Below are 22,207 nucleotides of genomic sequence, written 5' to 3'. Positions count from 1 at the left end.
AAGTTTGGTTTTGCCATTTTTTCTTACCTACATTGGCGCAGAATAACAGCAATGCAAATGTTAGTGTCATTATTAGTTTTTATCAAGGTCTGTTTGCGAGCCTTCACTCCCAGTCTTGTTCACTGGAGTCTGTGTGGGAGCAGTGGGAAGAGAAAACAATTGGGTTATTGTGCCAAATAGACAACTATGAGGACTCTATTCATAATGGTGCTTAATGTTACCAAGAGCTACCAAAAGATGATTTGAATACTGCAGCATTTTGAAAGCTGGAATTCACAGTTTTACCATGATGATCTGGGTGGAAACCTCTTGAAATAATTGCACTTGATTTATCTTGCCTGGCACATTTTCTGTGTGGTGTCTAGACATAATTACAGAGACTCTGTTTCACTGAAAATGTAAAACAAGTGCAGAGCCTTCGAAAATAACTTGGAAATATGTGCAGGAATTTAACATCCTTATCAAACATTGGAAAATATGATATCAAATATCACTGTAATGCTTACATACAAGAAGTATGAAATACTGTAACATGTATGGGATGAAGTGCTGTAGAGGGGAAAGACAGGAAGGAGGAGGGATAGTTTGGTCTGCATACAGTAGAGAAAATGAAAAGGATAAAAAGCAAATTATCCCTGGATAAACTGTATCTGATGAGTGTGTCCGTTGTGAGTGGAAGGTGTTTCCACTTAAAAAAAAAAAAAAAAGTGAAAAGACAAAAATTACCCCAAAGTTTGATGTGAATTAGCAGGCCTTTTCTCTTCTCAATCAGAACCAAAATGAATGAAAACATTTTCAGTTGCTAACTGGTGCTATGAACAGCTATCAAACTATGGCACAGACAGTTACAGGATGCCAGTAACATGAATCCACTGACACTTTTTTCTTTACTCTGAAACACAACCAACAGTATCATTTAATATCCATGTGTAGACCAATACACATGTCTATTAAACTCAGAAATTCAATCAGCTGAACAAAGACAAAATGGCAAGATGTTTACTGACATCCTTTTTAACTTACCAAACTTGCTTCACTCTCTGTAGGCTGTAGTTTATGATTATTTCGTGCATTCAATTACAGCTTAGTGTGAGAGTGTTTTTTTACGCTAATGAAAACTGCAGTACTGGACACAGAAACACAAAACACTTAGTGGAGTATTGAAATGTTAGGTGTTCGTAAATGATGCAGAGTATCGTACACACAAGTTCTTACCCATCTCCTCCAATCTCCAATCAATTTGAATCGTGGATGTCTAGAGCAAACTGTAAAATCTTTCTCACCTCCACATTTGAAATAAAAACCTGCTGTAAGTGTTGGCTTAATCAGTATATATATACATATATATATACATACATATATATATATATGGCAATGTGAAATTAACTTTAACTCCTGTAAGATTTAAGATGACTGGTGAATATCTCTACCTCTGAAGCAAAATAAAAATAAAATAAAATAAATAAATAAATAAAAATAGTATGCATGTCACACATCATCAGACGCACATAAACAACTGGCCTCCACCACCATTCAACCAAATAATGTGCCCAGGTTCCAAACACATACACAAACACATAAATATCAGAAACACGGACTCACTGAGAGACACAAGAAAACACACAAAAATATACAAAAAACATTCATCAGTGTTCTTCAGGGAAGGATTGGGTCAGATACGGAGATTTCCCATAATTCCCGTTGTTTATGTGAGGGTGAGCTGGGAGGGATGAAAAACTGAATGGAAATGTATGTTTATGTGTGTAGGAAAACACAGTGGTGGAAAAACAATCAATATTCACACAATATTCCTTTGGACAGTGACTTTTGTGACTTTTGGACAGTCCAATTTATCACCAAGAACGGTAATCTAAAAACATCCATGTTTGGGCCTGTTTTCAACCAGTACAAGCCCATATTGCAGCATTTCATGTCTTATTTTGTGTTCAAAAATCTGGACTGAAGTCTATGGAAACATAAAATGTGATTCTGTCTATTCTTGTTTTTTAATGTGGACTTCTTTCCATAGTTGCTTTGCTCTCAAAATTCTTTAAAAAATATTTCTAGTATCTGCTTATTAATTTGCAAATTCCTGACTTTTCTTGAATTACTATATAAACATCGACAAAAGAAGGAAATCATGAGATTATAATGACTGTGTGAGTGTAGAAAACTGTGTAATTAATGTAACTGTAATCAGTTTACTGTACATGTAACATTAATGCCGTATATTTTTCATTTAAATTGACATATAGTTCACTATTGTTTATCACAATTATGTTTTGCATATTAAAAGTTAATCAAGAGCAAGTGAAAAGATGAAGTGACGATTAAATGCAATGAAAAGTTGGGTAGAATTTTGCCAATGCCAACATCTGAAAATATCGGAGCTTAAGAATCAATGGTATTCATTGATTATTTTTTTGTATTTCTCTGCATTTTAACGATTATCCAATGCAAAGAGTTACAGGAATGTCTCCGTATATGACTTGAAAATCATTTGCAAATAATAATGTTGGCATATATGTCTGTGGATTGCTGGTTATGACTGAACTGTGTGTGAACAAGCAATGGCATTTTCATTTGTAGCAGGCTGAAACAGTCACACAAAAAACATTTGATGTTTGAAATTTTGAATTAGCATAAGCTATTCTAAGTACTTTTATATGTTTTTGCCAAGGAATGTAATAAGGCCATCGGTCAACAGAAAGTGAAAAAGCAGTCTAATTCATCTGAAATAATTCAAATAAACTCCCTATTCGAGGTCTGCCACAGAATATTTCAAGAAGACATGCTATTATGTTGAGAGGGTGACAATAAAACCAGCAGGTTACCACCTCTTCCTGCATTTTTATCATTTGTTAGAGAGAATGAAACTTTAAAAGATATGGCTGGTGATTTTCTCTTTTTCTTATTGTCAGCAAATCTCAAATGCTGAGTCAAACCAACAATGAATAGATCTACTTATAAGTATTGTGTGTGTATCCAAAGTCTGATATATCTCATTCCTCTGTGCCATAGAGCACTGTCCAAAAACTATTAAAAACATGTCAATGAACCACACCGTTGCACTGGGTGACATGTTCCTTCACCCCAAAGACAATGGTTACTGTAGTTTGTTCAGAAACGTCTCCAAAGACTATTAACAGTGATCACATCTTCAGTCTCAGGAGAGTAGTTCCTTGTACAGCAGACGCCACTGTGCATGTGCAGGACTGCGGTTCTGTTTACAGAGCTTAGCTTGTTGTGCTACATATCACAATCTCTTAACTTTGCACTGAGTTCTTTGAGAAATTTACAATGTTGTACAAAGTCAAGAGGTTGTGATATGTGGCACAACAAGCTAACGAAGCTCTGTAAATGGAATCACATTCCCACAAGTGCAGTGGTGTCTTCTTTACAAAGAACTGCTGCCGTTGCTATGGAGAAGTCAGAGGTGCAAATCAGAGCTGTAGCTGTAGTGCATTCAAAACACTTCATAGTTGAATTTGTGAACACATTGCCATAGTTGCTGAATTCAATTCAAAATTCAAAACTAAATTAATTTAAGCCGCAGATTGTATTGTCAGTGTTCAGTGTAATTTTTAGCTTAAACCAACTGTTAGCGGTGTACGTAACTGAATTTTAAGCTCAGTGATCTTTGCCTAAATGCACCTTGGAAGCCACTACTGACTTCACCCTTGAAATTTTTATGTTCACAAGCATGTACCTATCAACTATCAAAGAACCAGATAAACAAAGCTAACTGAGTTACAGTAGCTAGCCATCTACTCTGTCTGCTTAAAGGACACCATTCTAGCTACAGTATGTCAAGGAGAGACTGCGTAAAACAAATCTGTCTCTCAGTTTGTAAGACAACAGTGTGTTGAAAAATCTTTTTTCTGGGAGGTAATGATGCCCTCTGTTTGGAACAGTTTATTCTAAATTGCAGCAACCAACATTACATTTTCTGTCTCTCTAGTAAGCTGCCTTTGGTATCTTGGGTAAAAAGGTACCATAGTTGAGACATATTTCACACAAAACACCTCTCACTGCCAAGTTGTTTAGATAGTGCAGCTTTAAATCTTGTGATATTTGGTTTTGTTGTCACTCTTTCAACAGAGAGGCGTACCCCTTGGAACCATCAATAACCTCTGTCCAAACATTCAGTGACCGGCCTCTTTTTTTTTCTGAAAGGTAAATGGAAGAGTAAAGTGGGGCTGTCAGTGTGTTGGCTTGCAGTGAGTTCACAAGGTGCTGTGTATGGACAGGGACGCACATAGAGAACAGCAGAAGTGGAGAGAGGTTATGGATGGAGAGTGAGAGTTTGCCGGTTTGTTTATTACCTGGTTACTCGGGGTGGGACAGGTGCGAGACGGGGCTGCACTAGGATGGACTGACGCCTCCCCTAAGAGAAATCACCGTATCTCATCAACAAAGGAGGAGAGGAGAGGAGAGGAGGGTTGACAACAGGATGCAGGAGGAGGAAGCTGACATCAAAAGAGGGAGGGAGGGCTTGTGTGCACCAGGGAGGATTCAGAAGGGCAGTGAGGGTTGAGGAAAACAACAGCCACCCAAAAAAAAGATACATACACAATGCACAACACAAAATGAACCGAAAACAAAAACATGAATATACATGAAAATGCGTACTAACGCACATACATAATGACAACCATACACGCACAACATTATCAGACAACCCAACAGCCTGATAGCGTTAGAGCAGCGTGCCATGCAGTGTATCAAGAACATAAATCATGCTTAATACAAGAAAGAAAAAAGGCGTTAAATCATGCACTCCAAACGACATCTGCACCTGAAAGTAGCTGATTAATCCAATACATTTTTGGAAAGCTGAATCTTATGTGTTTCCTGGTTCAGGAAGGTAAAACGACAGTAAAAGGACATGCTTATATCAAACATGCAGTTATCTACTCTATAAAATGTAATATATACACACTTGGAGGACCCAGAATCATATATACACTTCACACTATATCCACAATACACAAAGTACACAGAATTTTTGTATTTCACTGTAACAGACACCCTGCCGCACACACTCAAAAACATTCAAAGAATCTTATATGAATGAAACATTGATATGATTAATGTAACTACAAAGCTATGCGAGCTTTTTAAATACATCTCACTGATAACTGCTGGCCAAACAAAAAGCCCTACAAATGATCAATTTAATAGTTAAATGGTAATAAACTGATAAACGTTTCAGTTTATACTGGAACTGATAATTGATAATGAGCAGTAACTGCCAGATACTACATTAATATGTTTTTATAAATTGATTCCTAAAAATGGCGCTTCATCCAATTTTGCAGGACAGTTTTGCAACCCAATTTTTACATTAAAAACCGGCAGTTATTACATTATCAGTTGCTTAAGCGTGATTTTATTCACTTATATAGTTTAGTAGACACTCATCCTTTCACGTCCTCCTAATAACTCAGCTAAAATCTCAAAATGTCTGGATAGAAGTCAACTTTTTGCAGTGTATTCTCATTTTGTGCGCATCAACCTACTGTGGTGTGAAGGATTATGGCATCCTGCACCTGTGTTATTGTGTGAAGTCTAATTAAGTGTGGAGTGTTGTTTTGGAAGTTGGTAGCAGTGACCTGAGGAAACAATGGCATCATGCCTCTCCCCTCTCACTCCCTATTAATTTACTTCTCCCCCTCTCAGTAGTGGTGTGTGCACCCGTCTCACCTATTAGAGTAGAGTGTCATCACACTGGACTTAACTGTCGGCTTGTCTTAAGGCCCTAAAGCAGAAACACAAAACTAACCAGTAATTTCTGTCAAAACTGCCTCACATAATTCTCACTGAAGGCACTTCCTAATTTGGCAACAATCACCATGAGCTGCTTGTAGATTAAAAGAGCATTTCAGCACAGAATTTTCCCTATTTCATTGTTTTTGTTCCTGTGTATCAACTAGTACTGTTTATACCCATTTATACTGTATGGAATTAAAACAAACACCTGTACAGTACAATAGAATCCAATCAAATACTTGTACTGTATACTGTGAAGTTTACAATGTTTAATTTTCCAGGCTGAGTCAGAGAGAGGCAGTAGTTTTTTAGCCACACTGGTGGCGTGGCAACGTCAGCATGTTGATCAGTCAGTCGGCAGTGGTGGAAGAAGTACTCAGATCCTTTACTTACATAAAAGTAGCATTACCGCAATGTGAAATTACTCCATTACAAGTAAAATTCCTGCATTTAAGATCATGCTTAAATAAAAGTATAGAAGTATTATAAGCTAAATTTACTTAAAGTATTAAAAGAAAAAGTACTAATTTTGCAGAAAATCTGTCCCTGTGACAGGCACATTAAATCAGCCAGGTATAGGAAAGAAGAAACAAAGTTCTGCCACACAAAGTTTACATAAAGTAAGATGGGTCGCAGGTTACATGGGCAATCTCGCCTGAAAAGTAGAAGAGGCTCTAATGATGCAGACAGAATCAATTTATTTCATGAAACAAAAATGAACATTCACACCTTGGTAGCTGATTAGCTCATGTGAAACACCTTTTGCCTCTGGCCACTCCTCTCTTGTCTGGTTATTGCTGTTAATTTGATTCTCTAGAATCATTTGTGCTGTAAGTTGTGCTGATGATGGTCCTTTGACTAAGATGTTCACTTTGGGCACATGAAATAAATGATTCCTTTTGCATCTTAAGAGCCTCTTTCACTTTTTTGTCAGTGTTCGGGTGATCTTTTTATAAAATGGGACCGTTGATTTTGGCCACACGCACCTAACATGATCTTTTGAAAAGCCTGGATTCAAGAGCGCAAAACCGTTTACTATTCTTTTTTAACCTGGAACATTGAGAGGCATTGCATTAAACTGCTTTATGTTATAGTGAAGACTTGTGTTCGTATTATTAATGCTAAATATATATATATTTCTAAATGTATGGCCTTGTGGGATTTCTCAAAAGACATCATTGTCACATTAGTAGTAATAATGACCATCAATGTGCTGCTCTGAAGCTTCTGTCAGCTGTTCTGTATTGGCGTGTTTCATTATTTTTCCCTCTATGCTGCTTTTTATGGGAAACTAGAAATCTACTGTGAGGCATTCCTTTGATTTTTTCTTGCAATTAACTGAGGAAAAACTCACAAACATGGCCAAATGAAGTAAGGAACATATACTGTAAGTGGGGCAACTGTTTGAATTTATGATAAAACCCCACACATGGCATCAGAGGTCTGTATGTTTCATTCAGTACTCAGAATAGATTTGACTTTAATTAATCTGCGGAGAAGCTGAAAATGCAACGTATGGCTTAGTTCTATTTATGTAGTATTAGCACAGGCAACATTTTTATGATGTTTGTGCTGCATTTGTCCTAAAACAAATGCAAATAGATCACTCTCATGCAAAAATGTGACTATCATTAAGAAAAAAACACAACAACAAAACAAAAACCAAAATAAGGTTAATCTTATTAATTCAGCCTAAATTAGATGACGCATTTGATTTGAGAATTTCTGATCTGAACAAAAGTCCTGCGGCTGTGTATGAGTGTACAGAGTAGTTAGAGGTTTCTATATTTCTTTTCTCTCATTATCTCTTCCATTTTTCCTCAAACACAAATGCATATATATATATATATACACATGTGTGTTTGCACGCAGTCACTATATCATGACTCATGCTTGAAGGTGGGCTAGTTCACTTTGACAGGATAAGAAAGGGGGCGGGTAGAGAGCATGAAATGAAAAGCACTGAGGGAAGGAAGCTCCTGAACACACAGCACCACCACCACGCAGCATACTGAACTATATAGCTTTGGGGTTCAGTTATTCAATAACATGAGTGTGAGTCTGGTTCTACATCATGTGTGTGACCCCCGACATGCTCGGCAGAGACAATTGACAGAAACAACTACAAAACCATCAACAGCATCACAGACCCAGATATGCTCACAAAACCCAGCTAGAGTCAGACTTCTTGATAGCTTGAGCTGAGGAATGCAAACAGCAAAACTCTTTGATCATCAAGGCTCCCAGGTATACTGGCAGACAGATGGCAATCAAACCCAAACACGGGGACGGGTCAGGGACAGGGCAAGACAATCAGAGGGACCACATACACACAGCAGACAAAATAATAAAGAGTAGCGGGGGAAAAAAGAGAGCTAGAGGGGGGATAGAAGATAGCACGGGCCACCGACTCGACGAGAGAAGAAGCAGTCTCACAGACCTGATCAGCGAAAATCCTGGTTTTTGGCTCAATCATGGGTCCTCCCCTTAACTCATCCTCCACAGCCATGAGTCTTGGAAGCAGAGAAAGAGAGAGATAGAGAGAAAGAGGGGGTGGGGGGTGGGGGGATGGGAAGGGGGGGGTGGGGGACAGAAAGAAAGGGAGCGTTGTGAATTCAAGATGATACTTAATAAGAAATTGAGCAGCAACTCCAACATCTGTCTCAACCACAGCACAGTGATAAGATGCTGTTTACCTGTATCTCAAATCTCAATCCCAAATTTGATGGGCGGATCAATCTTTTAAGCCCTTGCAAATGTTGAGCAGCAGTAACCCAAGCCATGCTTTCTCAGGCACTGCCAATTTTCACTGGTGGAGCCTTTTTTTCTTCTCACACCCTTGGGATTCATCAAAGCATTTTTGCCTGATTTAAGGTGTTTTCAAAGTATAATTACGGCCAACTGTGGACAATTATGCTTGTGAACTGAGTAGTTCAGTAACAGATCCCAATCATCCCCAGGGAATTGCCCATGTTATGTAACATGGACTGACCAAGGCACTGGTGGAAAATCCTTTGACTAATCATTTCAAAGACTCCGCTCGCAGATACGAGCGAGCTTACTGCTGCAGTTTTCATGAGCCAGCGGACAGTGCAGGTTTCCCAGCTCTCATGATTATCCAAGTGCCAGGGATTTACTCCAGATAGGGTCATTCAAGGATATTTCTCACACAGGGTTATCTCGCAGTCACACAGCCAACTGGCTAAGCTGTGAATATTGTTATGGTGGTGATCAATGCCAAATAGAAGTTGCTGTGAATAGAAAAAGACCCCCACTGTCTTGGCCGTCATAGATATCATTGCATCTGATTCATGACTTCCCATTTGTTTTACAAGGTTTTAGTTGACATCTTACAGACACTGTATGGTTCAAAACAAGCAGAATAAACATCCTTGCAATTTGTTGACATGAAATATGCTTACTAGAATATGATCCATTTATAATATCTAATTGACTGCGTAAAATAACCAGAAAGATGTGTGTTCATTATGGCGCTAAGCCAGTTAAATTGTTGACAGGAACATTTAATTGCCACCATGAATCAATGCAGTGTAAATATATCACCAATCAACCAGTGGGCTCTTTGGCATATTGTGTTATTAAAGGCTGTTTTTTTTTTTTTTGCACATTCATATCATTTTATTCAGAACACAGAGAGGCACATGTTTGACAATAAAGAACGAAAATCCACAGGTGAAGTTTCAAACATAAGTGTTTGGATGTTTTATTCCATAAATAATGTACAGTGTTGAGAGTTATTTTACAAAAGAAGAGAATAGGAAAAGAAAAGAATCAATCATAAGCACAGACAGAAATATTAGCACTGTCTCAAAAAACAATGGAATGTAACATGGGGATACAGCATTAAGATTTTGACATGACTTCAAAAGGCAGACAATGATTCATGTGGGGTGATATGTTACAAAAAAAAAAAAAAAAAAAAGTTAAGCTTTTATATCCAGTTGTACTTCAAGTAGTGTGCTTTTGAGGTCAAGTCGTACATGTAGTCAAAAACAATGTGTGAATCTACCAACATGAGGTCACAATGTCTGAATATTTTGCTACAGAGAAAAAAGGCAAGAGACAAAGGTGTCAAATAGGATGTTAATGTTAATGTAAAGTCAACTGAAATAAACAACAGACCTGAATCAAAAAGCAGCTGCAAATACTTTATTTTTTATTTATTTATTTATTTATTTATTTATTTATTTTTGCCAGCAAGTGCAACATATCATTGATTGAAAACTTACCTCTCAACATCTGATTGGTGTTGATGCAGCAGACCCCAACCCATCTGGTTGAAACAAACCCAAGAATTATTTGCAACCATTTGACACAGGTCTGTAAAAAAAGTGAATATAAACCCTTGGCTGTTGCTACAAGCCATGTCAATCAGACCAATATTGATCACACACACATCAAGCCAAAACTCATCACCACTATGATTTCATTTGCAAGATTTAAACATAAGTTTTGCTGTAGTACAATCTATACAGCCTATCAATATATTCTTGCTACAAAAGAGAGGCGGATATACTGACACCAGAATATTATCTATATCTCTGGAGAGGGAAAAAATAATAATATGGTTGCCCTTTTAATAATAATATTTAATTCATACTGTAACTGCATAAGTTAAATGACAGTACTGTCTAACTTTCTTAAACAACTATTCTGATCACCATGTCACTGGACACCACCAATGACGGACTGCAGGTCAAAAGTCATACCAAGCATATACAGCAAAAATCATACAGATATAAGAAATATTTTGCGCTTTAATAAATAATATCCATTGCAGTCTTTCATTTAAAATGCAGAGAAATTCACAAACACCTTACAGATAAGCCAAAAACAAGTTGAGAACTGAAGAACACACTTTGCAGAACATACTGTTGTCAAAGAGTCACGTCATGTTGTCATATCGTCTCTGTGGTATTTTGCACTTTACAGTATTCCAGGTCTTTATTTTTTTATGTTTAGATACTGTGGATGGCACCTGGTCAAAGATTTTGGAAGGAAGTTACCGTTTCTTTATGTATGTACACAAAATGCATACAATATACCTCATCAGGATCCTGCATGTGCATTTGCACAAACAGCACATGTAGACATATTGTATCTATTATTGCGCAAGGTTAAAATAGTTACATTTTATAATCTCACTCTCAATAGAATTCATATATATATTTTATATATTATTATTATTATGGCTCTTGCATCACAGACTTTAATATGCTATGGATTATAGTTAAAAATAGATTATTACTATGACAGGTACAATTAAGACCATTGATTTTTTTCCCCCTACTGCATCTCTCCAGAAACCAAAGTAAATCTATTGTTCAGCTCACAGCAAACAGCTTGGGGAAGATAAATAGTTTCATTCATATTCACCAAAATGCATGAAAATATTTTGACAAAAAAAATAAGAGAGCCTGTAGCCAACTAATGGGATCATTACCCTAAAGAAAAAATATATAGATATGAGTGCTACAGGTAAAGTGGATTCAGTGTTTCAGTGGATTTAACCTAGCATGACCTAAAACTCAACATTTGGCTTTGGTTTAAATTAGATTGTTGAGAACAAAAAGTGTACCTGGTCTCATGACAGATATTGGATTTGCTCTGAGCTTAAAGAAAAGTTTTTGCACAGAACATTAAGGCTTCTCTGAAAGAAAATCTCTGAAACTCCAAACACAACGCTAAGTGTTTTAGTTCTGCTTATAAGAGAGATTTTTTCAAGCCTACGTAGGAGTCGTGAACTCAAGATCACATACGCTCCTTTTGCAGAACCTGAGCTTGCATTTGCATCAACGTAGTGTATTTGAATGTTAAAGTTTAACATAAAGTTGAAAGTCAATTTAAGATAAAAAACACAACATAAGGCTATGTTTACACAAAATTTTGTATATCTAATCAATCCAATAGAATGGCCTGAGACCATATTTCTTGGCATCCACACTCTCTGCGCTCTTTGCCTTGCTCATATGTGCATTAAAATTCAAATGTGTCCAGACGATGCTCAAGTGTTGCGATGCATTGCATGACATCGTCTGGCTCACCGAACTGTGAGTAAAAATCTGACTCGGAAGCATCCAGATCTGCTACTTAATTCATCCTTGTGTGGTCAGATGATAAAAGTCACACGAGTTACAAGAGTTAGCCTTCGAAATATCAGTCTCTTGCAGCAGATTTGCTGTGTTCACTTTAAACGTGTACTCCAGGGGAGCAATAATCAATGGTTTTTCATTAAGTGCTCTGTTTTTCTCTTATGTGGCATATTTCCTTTATGCCTTTATGCTTGAATCTTCATCGTTCACTGACTGATTCAAGTTTTGTCTGTGATGGTCTCCCCTCGTCATGTTTCACCATAGCATTGTATCAATGCAAAAAAAAAAGGAGAGAGGTATCGATCCCCATGTTCACTCTGTAGAAAGATACATCAGCAGTCCTTCAGTGAACATGGTTCACCTTGATTTAAAATGGAAGAGCTAATATTAAACCATAGCCTTCCAAAGTCCTGTGCCTGAAGGTCCAGAACAATGTGTCGCGTTGCTTTAAAAAGTGCAGACATGTTTCAGAAGTTACGTTGTATCAAATTTTCAATCCTCTTGTGCTTTTACAATGCAATCTCTTGGGAGAGTCATGAAAATTAAGTTATGTGGAATCATATCAAATGATCCCAAGATCCAGTTAGAAGCAAGCACTGTGTTCATAAAAAAATGGCTGATGATAAGTGCAACAGCTCAAGGATATGGGAGGGTGTTTTAATGATGGTTTTATATACAAGGATAGGGCGTTAAAGATGTTCTCCCATTAAGGATGAGCAGGACTGTCTCTGTCTTCATTCCATGTCTTCTTTCCTGGAGTGGATTAGAAGTGGCAATATTCTCTGTCACAGTTATCCACCCTTCAGTTGCAGACCACAGACTATTATTATAAGATGTGAACAAGAAAATATTGTATTCTTTTCCTTGCAAAGCTTTTTAACTCAACTCTCCCCAAAATAAAAAAAAAGTAAATGAATAAATTTGGGCAGCATTGCTAATGTGTAGTCACACTTAAAATGTCCAAGGAATCCTTAAAAACACAGCAAATATTTGGTTTTCATGCCTGAATACAACTGAGATATGATTAATATTTCACTCTTTTCCCATCAACTACTTAATTTTTTGGTCGATCGATAAAAACTAATGACTGCACTCTAAAACTGCTCCATTACATTTTCACACAAGCACTCAATAAGTTAGGACTCAGCTCTCCACAGTCACCCGAATATGATGCTCTTGAATAGCAAGTAAACCATGTTGTGAAATTATGACGGCAGATTTTCTACAAGAAGAGCTTAGAGGACAATCACAGTCTCCTTTGTCCAGCTTAACTCAGTTGAAAAGAACCAACCGCCAAGGGAGCATGCCCTATACGCTTATCAAAGAAAGATATAGATCTCTGTCCTCCTTATTATATTCTCTCATTTAATTTGCCACTCATTACATGACTGCAGCTTTGGCTTTCAATATACAGCTCCCTGTCTTGCTCCCAGGGCTGTAGTGCTTAATGAAACTGAAACCAGCCTCCTACCCTCCAATATTCTTTGCAAGATAACAACCCTTGGTAAATAGAGTCCTATTCCAACATGCAATATATGTATTTTAGGAAAGAACATCACTGCTTCAAGTTCATGTTTCAAGCTTGTTAAGCAGAATCCAATACGCTAAAGTTGCACTGTGTCAACCAGGACTTACTCCTCAAAATTACTATAATTCATTTTAATTACTAGCAATCTTTATCTGTGAGAATATGTCACTTTTTCCACATGTTTTGGAAGAAAACACATATAGTCTATTCACCAAGGCGTCATAATAAACAAAAATAAAGTCAATGTGGCCCGCCCATGGCCTCCCTATAAAAGACCACATGATGTCTTAGCTGTCTTTTGCCCTCAATCCCAACAACAGCCTCCATTTACCTGCTAATTATTCCTTTAATTTGGGAGTCTTTCTCCACTTGCTGTTGCCGTAGCCTCCGCTCACTGTCCTCGAGTCGATTCTGGTACTGTAGGAGGATCTTATTGGTCTGCTGCTCCTGTGTGAGGAGCCTCCTCTCGTACTCCTCCAGCTTTTTGTGGGACATCATCAGACGGTCCTTCAGGGAGTTGATCTCCTCCTCGTACTCCCGTACCTGAAAAAATTAGAGAGGTTTATATGTGGTTAGTGTTTACAAGCCATAATTTCTCAGTGGGATTTGCAGCTACAGTGGCTGGTGGATTGGAGAGTTCATTATGCACATTCATGAATTTGCCAGACATACTGGAAAGCAGAAAACCACCTCCAAATATTCCAAATTAGGGTGACTGCCTTCTATGAAGGCTGAGGTACAGTGCATTTACCACACACTGCTACAGATTTATGAACATTTGGCAGATGGCTGTTGTTTCCCACATTGTTTGAGACCTCTGGACATGTGTGATAAGACCAGATCTGAGGCTCATCTGCTCAGCAATGATAGTCATGACTCAATGTTCCTTAGCTATACTGTGCATGAATTCAAGGTTTTTCATTTAAAAAGAAATAATGGAGCTTATAAGTGAAACCTACCCTGTCCATGCGTGACTCATCCATGCTCTTTGAGTACTCCTTCAGTTTGAAATCTTCACGGTCAATCCGCGAACTTTCAATGTCAGCCGACAGGTGGGGCATGTTGGAGACCCAGGCCACCGTTCGCTCATTGGCTGGGGTTGGGGGATTGAGGGTGGATGGAGACTGGGAGCCCTAGGAAGAAAGGCCATCACACTGAATATGAGAACATGAGTTCTTAAGTGGATGAAAGTAAGTTTCATAACAAGCAATTCTGTGCAGGCTTTTATCCAAAGTGCCTCAGAATTGCATAAGTTCATACATTTTGAGCATGGCTGGCCCCTGGTGGGACTCAAGCCCTTAATCCTAATAGTGTTAGTGCCATGCTCTGCTCATTGAGCTACACACATGCAAAAACACGCACAGACACACACTCAATTAAAAGCCATTGTTGAGAAATAGCCTTGGATACAGGTGGTGATTGAAGAACTAGAGCGCCAAAGAGAAGAAAAGAGAAGAAAGAGAAGAAAATGAATTCAGAGCGTGCAGATATTACCTGTTTGCTCATGGTGGGTTTGAGCAGGTGCTGTTGCTGTTGCTGAGACTGTTGCTGTGGTGACTGTTGAGTGCTCTGACTGGTGGTTCCCTGTGGACTCTGGCTTTCCCTGACAGAGCTCTGCTGGTGGGGCAGGCCCGGGGCAGTGTTGTCTTTGACGGACAGCTGCCGGGACCCGTGCTGCCTGCCACCGTAGCCTGACTCTGGTGACTGGAGGAGATTCCCACTTTGTGGTCGTGTTTTAGCCGGAGCAGCAGGTGCAGCAGCTGCACTGACCGACAACTGATGGGAGGTCTGGGATTTGACACGCTGGGTGGGAGGCGGGGCAACAGAACTCTGGCGCACGGGTTGGACTGTGGTAGGAGGTGTGGTGGCCAGGGAGGAGTGGGATGTTCCTGTCTGGGAGGTCATGCCCATCATTTGTTGCTGTTGAAGGTTATCCTTAAAAAGGACACAAGTAAATAATAAATAAGCATTTTCATTCCTTGATTCAATTCTTTTTGAGACAACTTTTAAGCCTGACTGAAATCACATTTAGTGATTATCCCTTTTGGAAGAGTTTTATTTATTTATTGTCAATAGTTTTTTTATTATTGAAATGAAGAAAAAAAGGTCTGTGGGGAAATATCACAAATGCTCTTCTCAGCCACTGTGTCGCTGTCTGTGTTTGATTGAGTCCCAGCAGGGGAACAGGAAAAAGTAAACAAACTTGCAGCCTACATTTCATCGGAAGACAGTGTTTTGGTAGTGGTGGTGTTGAAGTAAGGAGTAAGGACCACACCAGCCTTTTCAAGCCAAAGTGACATTTGCAGGTATGTCTATATGCTCTAAAGTCAAGATATTTGATTGGTTGTATGAAAACAAGTTCTCACTATGCTTGGGATCTGAAATTTTCTCGACTATTGCATCCTTGTGGCAGAGCAGTCTAAAACACATACCATGTAACCACAATGGCCTTGGTTTGGTTCAGGCTGGGGATCTCCGTTGCATGTCTACTCCCTCATTTTAACTGCATGTTTCCTGTCTGTTGACTGTCAATTAAGTCAAAATGCCAAAAAAGAGAAAATATTTGACTTTTGCTCCCCTCAGTATCAGAAAGGTAAGCATTGCTCCACCTCACCAAACAGATCCAGCATGGGAACAATGAGATAATTGGGCTCAAAGCAACATATACATTGCACCTATTTTCACCAGGAACGTCTAACTCATGCAGTTAGAATAATATAAAAGATGTAATAATCACATAAAAACATACACAAAATGGCATTAAGATGACATGAGAACACAATGAACACACAAGTACCTGCATATGCATGGACATCTGCCTGCGTCCATAGTCAGCCCTGCTGTAGTCGTCACTGTAGCTGTGTGAGTGGATGATGCTGGGTTGGCCCAGGTGACCGTCCCTGGTCCTGAGGGTAGACAGGTCCTCACTGCGAGAGAACCCCCCATGGGCGAACTGTGGGATGTAGGTCTGGTGTGAGGGCTCAGGCTCTGGAGCCAGGAGCAGGGGTGCTGGGGGTTGAGCCCGGCTGTGCTGGTGGTGGAGCTGTTGCTGTTGAGGCCCATCAGCAGTCGCCAGATGAAAGAGGGGATTCTGGAAGGAAAGCGGGTAGCGCATGGCGGCGGCCTGCTGTTGCTGCTGCTGGGATAGCGAGTCGGTGGTGGTGCCCATCTGGCTCAGCTGGCTCAGCCGAAGGCCGCCGGACATGCTGGAGCCGCCAGAGCCAGCTGACAACCTCCCACCGGCCCGCAGCTGGCTGCTCAGGCCCGACCCCAGGCCGCCACCGCCTCCGCTGCTCAGCCCTCCGAAGCTGCCCATGCCGGCGATGGAGGCCTGGGAGGAGTTGAGCATGTCCACCGACTGCAGGTTAGACACGCTGTTCATTCGGGAATCCTGGAGGTCCATCATAGATACGCTTTTATTGACACTGAGCACCTAAGTAATAAGGGATATGAGAGGCTAGTGTGCCCCCTGTTATTTTGATATGTTAGGTGGCCACGGATGATATGGGTGAGGGTGGTGCGGGTGTTTTTACCGCGAGGCCTGGATATCGGAATGCCTCAAAGTATTTCCCAGGAAATACCGCTAGGATGAGTTGCGTGGTGAATCAGTGGAAAAAAAGCAGATGTCATGATAAACTACAGCCTCGATCATACGATGGCAGATTCTATTAAGTATGACTAACATGCACGCCATACTAACCTCACTTTGATAAAGGTAAACCTAGCGGATGGGATGATAATTCCCCTAGTCAGTGTGATAAAACTCACCTTAGGGTCAGGTTCTGTGATGTCCGAGCTGCTTGTGCAGTAGGCCGGGCTGGATCTGGCCAGGGGAGGGCGGGATACGTAAAACATGTCTTTGGAGGACGCTCGATGGGGGTGGTCACGGTCCTGAAAACTCATCTGGGTGCGGGATGGCATGACCCCACCGGTGGAGGTAGGGGAAGGCAAGCGAGTGATATCTATAGAGCTGGAGAACAGCAGTGAGTAAGAACAACCATTTGAAGTAATGTGTTCCTACATCAGTGCCCCATAGGATTGTTCTTCACAAGAACAGTTTCATAATATTTCAAATGACAGCAGTTCCAAAATACATAATAAACAACAAAACATAAATGCAGCATAAGTTATTTGAAGCAGAAGAAAGCTGATGATAAAATGATAGTAAAATGCTGAGTTGAGCTGTTATGATCACAGCATGTTGCTTACCTATTAAGATCCCTCATCATGAGATTTTGGAACTCGGATGAAATGCCCCTGTTGAAGCTCGGCCGTGACAGCAACCTGTCTGTCTGCCTCTCCTGGACCCTGTCTGTCTGATGGCTGGGCTGCCTCTGGAGGTGTGGGTTACGCAAGGCCATACTAATGTCATTCAGGAGGCGAGGCAAAGGACCCAGTTTGATGATGGCATCCTGCAATTAGAGGAAAAAGAAACTGAGCTTTGCTGCAGATTTATAAAATATTATATATATATAATTTAAAGGTTTCATTAAAATGCCATATATCTACCTCCACTCACCTGGCGCTTGTAAGTTAATGACAGCTTAAACTTGATTAATGACTTATAGCCACATTTAGCAAAAACTGTCAGGTGAGAGATCAGTGCAACATTTTTGAGACCAAATTGTTGAAATTCAGTCCTGAAATGACATATCCAGTCTGAGTTTGATTTAGTTTGGCTGCATAGTAATAAAACCCCAAAGAGATGTACAAAGGGTGGACACAATAACACGAAAACCTGCACAATGCTATTCAGTGCAACAGCTCTGAAATAAATATGACTTTTGTTGTCAGAGAGGTGTTGACTCAACCCTGGAAAATTTAATTTAAGCCATAATTATTGGTGTTTTTTTAACTGTAATACATTATATTATCAGGTGTAGCTAATGTATTCTCCCTATACATGAGAGGGTACAAATGTAGGTGTCCTTGTATAATGAAGTGACTAAAATACAGCAGTATTACCAAATAAGAAAAATTAATGATTGAACAGTTGTGATAAAAACACAAGAGATATTCTGTAATGTTATATAATAGCTGTTAAAAGTACTATTATCTTAAAAAAATTTCCCGGTAAAATATCTTATTTCAGAAAGAACTGCAGTGTACAATATATCTAATATTTGGTTTTCTGATAAAATTGCAGTTTATAATAAATTATGTATCATGTTTGGGTTCACCTTGCTGAGCTGAGCCATGACCTCCCAAAGGAGACTGTGCAGTATAGACAGCTCCCTGCCCAGGTCGATGTATCCCTCAAAGCCGCCTGCATTGCTGACACTGTCCAGGTTGGAGATCTCATACAGGAATTGCTGCATGGAGCCCCACTCCATTTCTAAAAACTCATTCATGAAACACATGTACTCCTCTTTACTGCCAAACCTAGAAGTTGGAGAGGAAGGAAGACCAAGAAGAAGATGCACAGGAGAGAAAGAGAAGAGAGAAAGAGAAAGTGACACAGAAAAAGTAAAGAATACAAGTGAGCAATACCTGACAGTGATACTAAATGTCACCTACAGTCACTGTGTTTAACTCTTAAAGGGAAGTTCTGTTTCTTCAACATAAATGTCCTTCATTTCCACTGCCATGTTGTCAAGAGCTAAAAAAATTCTAATACATTTTGGTGTGAATCCATAAATATAAACAAACTGAGACAAACTTGAATTTTAGCACAGCGTTTTCTAAAGAAAAAAAGTATTTGTGGTTTGATGACACTGTGTTGTTTTAGCATTATTGAACTTATTGGTAAACTTCTATTTTTTTGTCGACAGAGTACTAAGCATGTTTGTGTTTCTAGCACAATATGGAGAAAAAATAGAAAAATGTTTGATTCAAAGCCAACAAATCTTTCATTCTGAACCTTTTCAGAGGGCTGTTACAAAGTTAAGAACGTGTCTAGAAGTGTAACCTAGAATTGAGTTCTTCATCCACTAATATCTACCATTTTCACCAATATATCTGGATAAAAATGATCCAGATGTTTAATTCCGCCTCTATGCTGATGACACTGTCATTTACTATTGTGCCCCTCTTGAATGCAGATAAACTAAGCTTATGTTGTGATGATATTCCTAGATGACTCCATATATTACTATATATATTTTGACTGAAGGATAAGACAACTGAATATATTCAGATGTAAAAATATTTGGCTATATAATGTGATTGAAGGCCAGCTTTACTTTTTTCACTTCATAACGGAACACCAATAAACATTTTAATTAAGAAATGAGTTCTGTTTTCTTGTGAATCCCAGAAGAGATCAGTTGCTTCTGTTTATATTTTTGATTGGTTATTGGGATTGACTGCCTACTGTCATGCACTGGATAGTGACTGGTTAGTGTAAGGGCTGTATATTGAATAGAATAAAACTGACTTGGAGAAGTTAGCCAGGTTTTGCACTACTTTTGCGATGAGGGTGAGCGTGCGTGACGTTTGCTCGTCGGGATACTCCTGGGTGAGGTTGAAGAGCGATGGGGACATGATGGCAGGACACAGGAAGCGCAGGAAGAGGGAACCACTGATGAGACGGTCAGCAATGTCTTCCCGACCCCTCTCAGCACAACGCACTCTCCAGGAGGCAAATACTTCTTTAAGCTCTCGTGGGAACACACTGTGAAGGGATATATACTACATGTCAGGATCAGTTTCTTTAGTTCCCTATGAAAGAAACTGAAGTCTCATGTATCTTTAAAATACAGGAATAAAGTCACTCAATACCTTTGTTAACTACTCACCAATGAGAGTTAACGATCTTGCAGAGTGCCAGTTCACAGCACATTCGGAGATTGGCTTGGTGGTCTGGGAGTACAGAGGGTGGTGTTCTCATGGGGTCCACTTCGCAATTTTCCTCTGACTCATACAAGGCCCTTATGAACTCCCCTACAAATGACATTTCATTAGTAACAGCAAAAGTGTAGAAAGTATCATAAGATCAGCTCAGTGCTGTTAATGCAGAATGTAGCAACCAATGGTCTTAAAAAAAGAAATCCATTATGGTAGAATAGATTTCGCCGTCAACAGCAAATTATACAACAACCCACATGCAGTGTTGCCACAAGACAAGCTGCAGCTTCAAATAAATAGGTATGGCAGCAAAACCAAGACAAATCATGGTGGCATGTTACTTATAAGCTAACTAGCTAGAACACAAACCTTCTAACAACTGTAGTTAGCTTTATTCATAGCCAAAACACCTCTCAACACCTCTCACCTCACTCATTCTCAGAAATAAAAGAATAGTTTCTGTATTTGGTCAATTATTTCAATCATACTGCAGAATGAGCTTCCTTTCCACTTCCTGTTTACAAGTATCCACAGTAATGGTGGGTGAATATGCTTGTGTTTAACATAGTGGCTCTAAATTACAATGTATTTTTTAGGGTTTTGTACGTACTTGTGAAAACATTCATTAATGAAACTGTATTTCTCTAGTTTTGAGAGCTGCTTCTTGATTCCATAAACGCACTTTTGCTGAGCTAGGATAATCACGTAATTCGATATATCATCAAACTCCACACAGAAATATAGAAAAAGACCAGAAGCTTGACACAAGTTGGAAAATAATAATTTTAATAAATTTAATAATAAATTCCAACACAAATTAAACTATCTCTTCGAGCAATAACAATGAAGCAGGCTGAGAGAGAATATCTTGGGGAGGATTTTTCCTTTAATTAAAAGTTTTGTCATTTCAAAACTTCTTCCCTTGGATTTAAAATAAATTTAAAATTAGTAAGAATTTGAATATTGCAAAGTTGCTTAAATTTATACAGTGACAAACTCAAGAACCCCAAAGTTCTGGCTCACCTATAGCATCCTTGAGGTACTTATGTCCAATCAATTTGAGGTACTCTTCTATGGCTTTGGTGGCCAGAGTGTTCTCTCTGAAGATAAGGTGTTCTCGGTCGATGAATCTGTCTACCTCACACATTGCCATGTCTGACAGGAAGTCCTGGAGAAAGAGGGGACAAAATGATTGCTCTTCTATTATATACATTAAGATTACAGCAGAAACAAAAGCTCGACTGTCTGTTCAAAAGGACTGAAAAAGCTTCAGATCTGTTTCACATATTTACACATACCAATAAATCAAATAGAAGTACCTTAGCTTTCCCAGTGCTCTGCAGTATATGCACCAGTGCACAGGCAACTTCCTCTTTGCTCTTGACACTTAGCACAGGCTCCAGCACAGCGCACAGGGTGCGGTAGTTATTGGTGACATACTCTGCAAACTCCTTGTACAGCTCCATTGGCAGTATGTTCATGGTCTGGAAGCGGGATTTGAGACGTAGGGATGCATTGATGATCTTCCCCCCTCCGACACCAGCTCCCTTGGTGAGGACACTGGGCTGGATGACCGGGTACCACTGCTCCACAAACTGACGTCCAGTGATGCTTGAGATGGGGATGCTTACAAGTCCTAAGTATGTGCTCTTTTCCTTCAAGGACAAAAAGTAGGTATTAGTTGTGATAAGCATTCGATGGTGAAAATGATATGTATTTTACTGTGTAAAAATGATTTGAAAGTTTGAAATGTCAAAAAAATAATAATTTAAAGCTTTACCACTGAATAAATAATGAGCAGCAAGACTAACACTGGATCCCTGGAGTGTCATTTGAAGCTAGAAATGAGTTGTTTTACTATGGTGGTGCTACTCTTGCATTAAATTGAGAATAAAAAATGATCATATTTGTGACTGAATATTCATTCTTGTGTTCAAAAAATGTATTATTTTTCAAAACTGGAAAAAACTAAAGAGGCAAAGAATAACATTTTTACTGAAAGATTACA

At 39.2% G+C, this 22,207-nt stretch overlaps 1 protein-coding gene across 1 annotated transcript in view; it reads right to left on the bottom strand.

The window, feature by feature from the left end:
- Positions 1-22,207, bottom strand: part of syngap1b (synaptic Ras GTPase activating protein 1b) — a 132,179-nt gene that overhangs the window by 6,861 nt on the left and 103,111 nt on the right. Inside the window, exons 9-21 of the mRNA XM_067600700.1 lie at positions 21,519-21,854; positions 21,223-21,367; positions 20,151-20,295; positions 19,790-20,026; positions 18,594-18,795; positions 17,623-17,825; positions 17,182-17,383; positions 16,211-16,804; positions 14,908-15,348; positions 14,373-14,546; positions 13,745-13,956; positions 8,213-8,285; positions 4,326-4,387 (exon numbers count right to left, since the gene is read on the bottom strand). Coding sequence (XP_067456801.1) covers positions 4,326-4,387; positions 8,213-8,285; positions 13,745-13,956; positions 14,373-14,546; positions 14,908-15,348; positions 16,211-16,804; positions 17,182-17,383; positions 17,623-17,825; positions 18,594-18,795; positions 19,790-20,026; positions 20,151-20,295; positions 21,223-21,367; positions 21,519-21,854 — 3,026 coding nt within the window. The remainder of the gene's footprint in view (positions 1-4,325; positions 4,388-8,212; positions 8,286-13,744; positions 13,957-14,372; positions 14,547-14,907; positions 15,349-16,210; positions 16,805-17,181; positions 17,384-17,622; positions 17,826-18,593; positions 18,796-19,789; positions 20,027-20,150; positions 20,296-21,222; positions 21,368-21,518; positions 21,855-22,207) is intronic.

Source organism: Thunnus thynnus, chromosome 10 (genome assembly GCF_963924715.1).
Source record: "Thunnus thynnus chromosome 10, fThuThy2.1, whole genome shotgun sequence".
In the NCBI taxonomy this organism is placed as follows: Eukaryota; Metazoa; Chordata; class Actinopteri; order Scombriformes; family Scombridae; genus Thunnus; species Thunnus thynnus.
The sequence above is the reverse complement of the archived record's forward strand: the minus strand, read 5'-3'. Positions and strand labels throughout refer to the sequence as shown.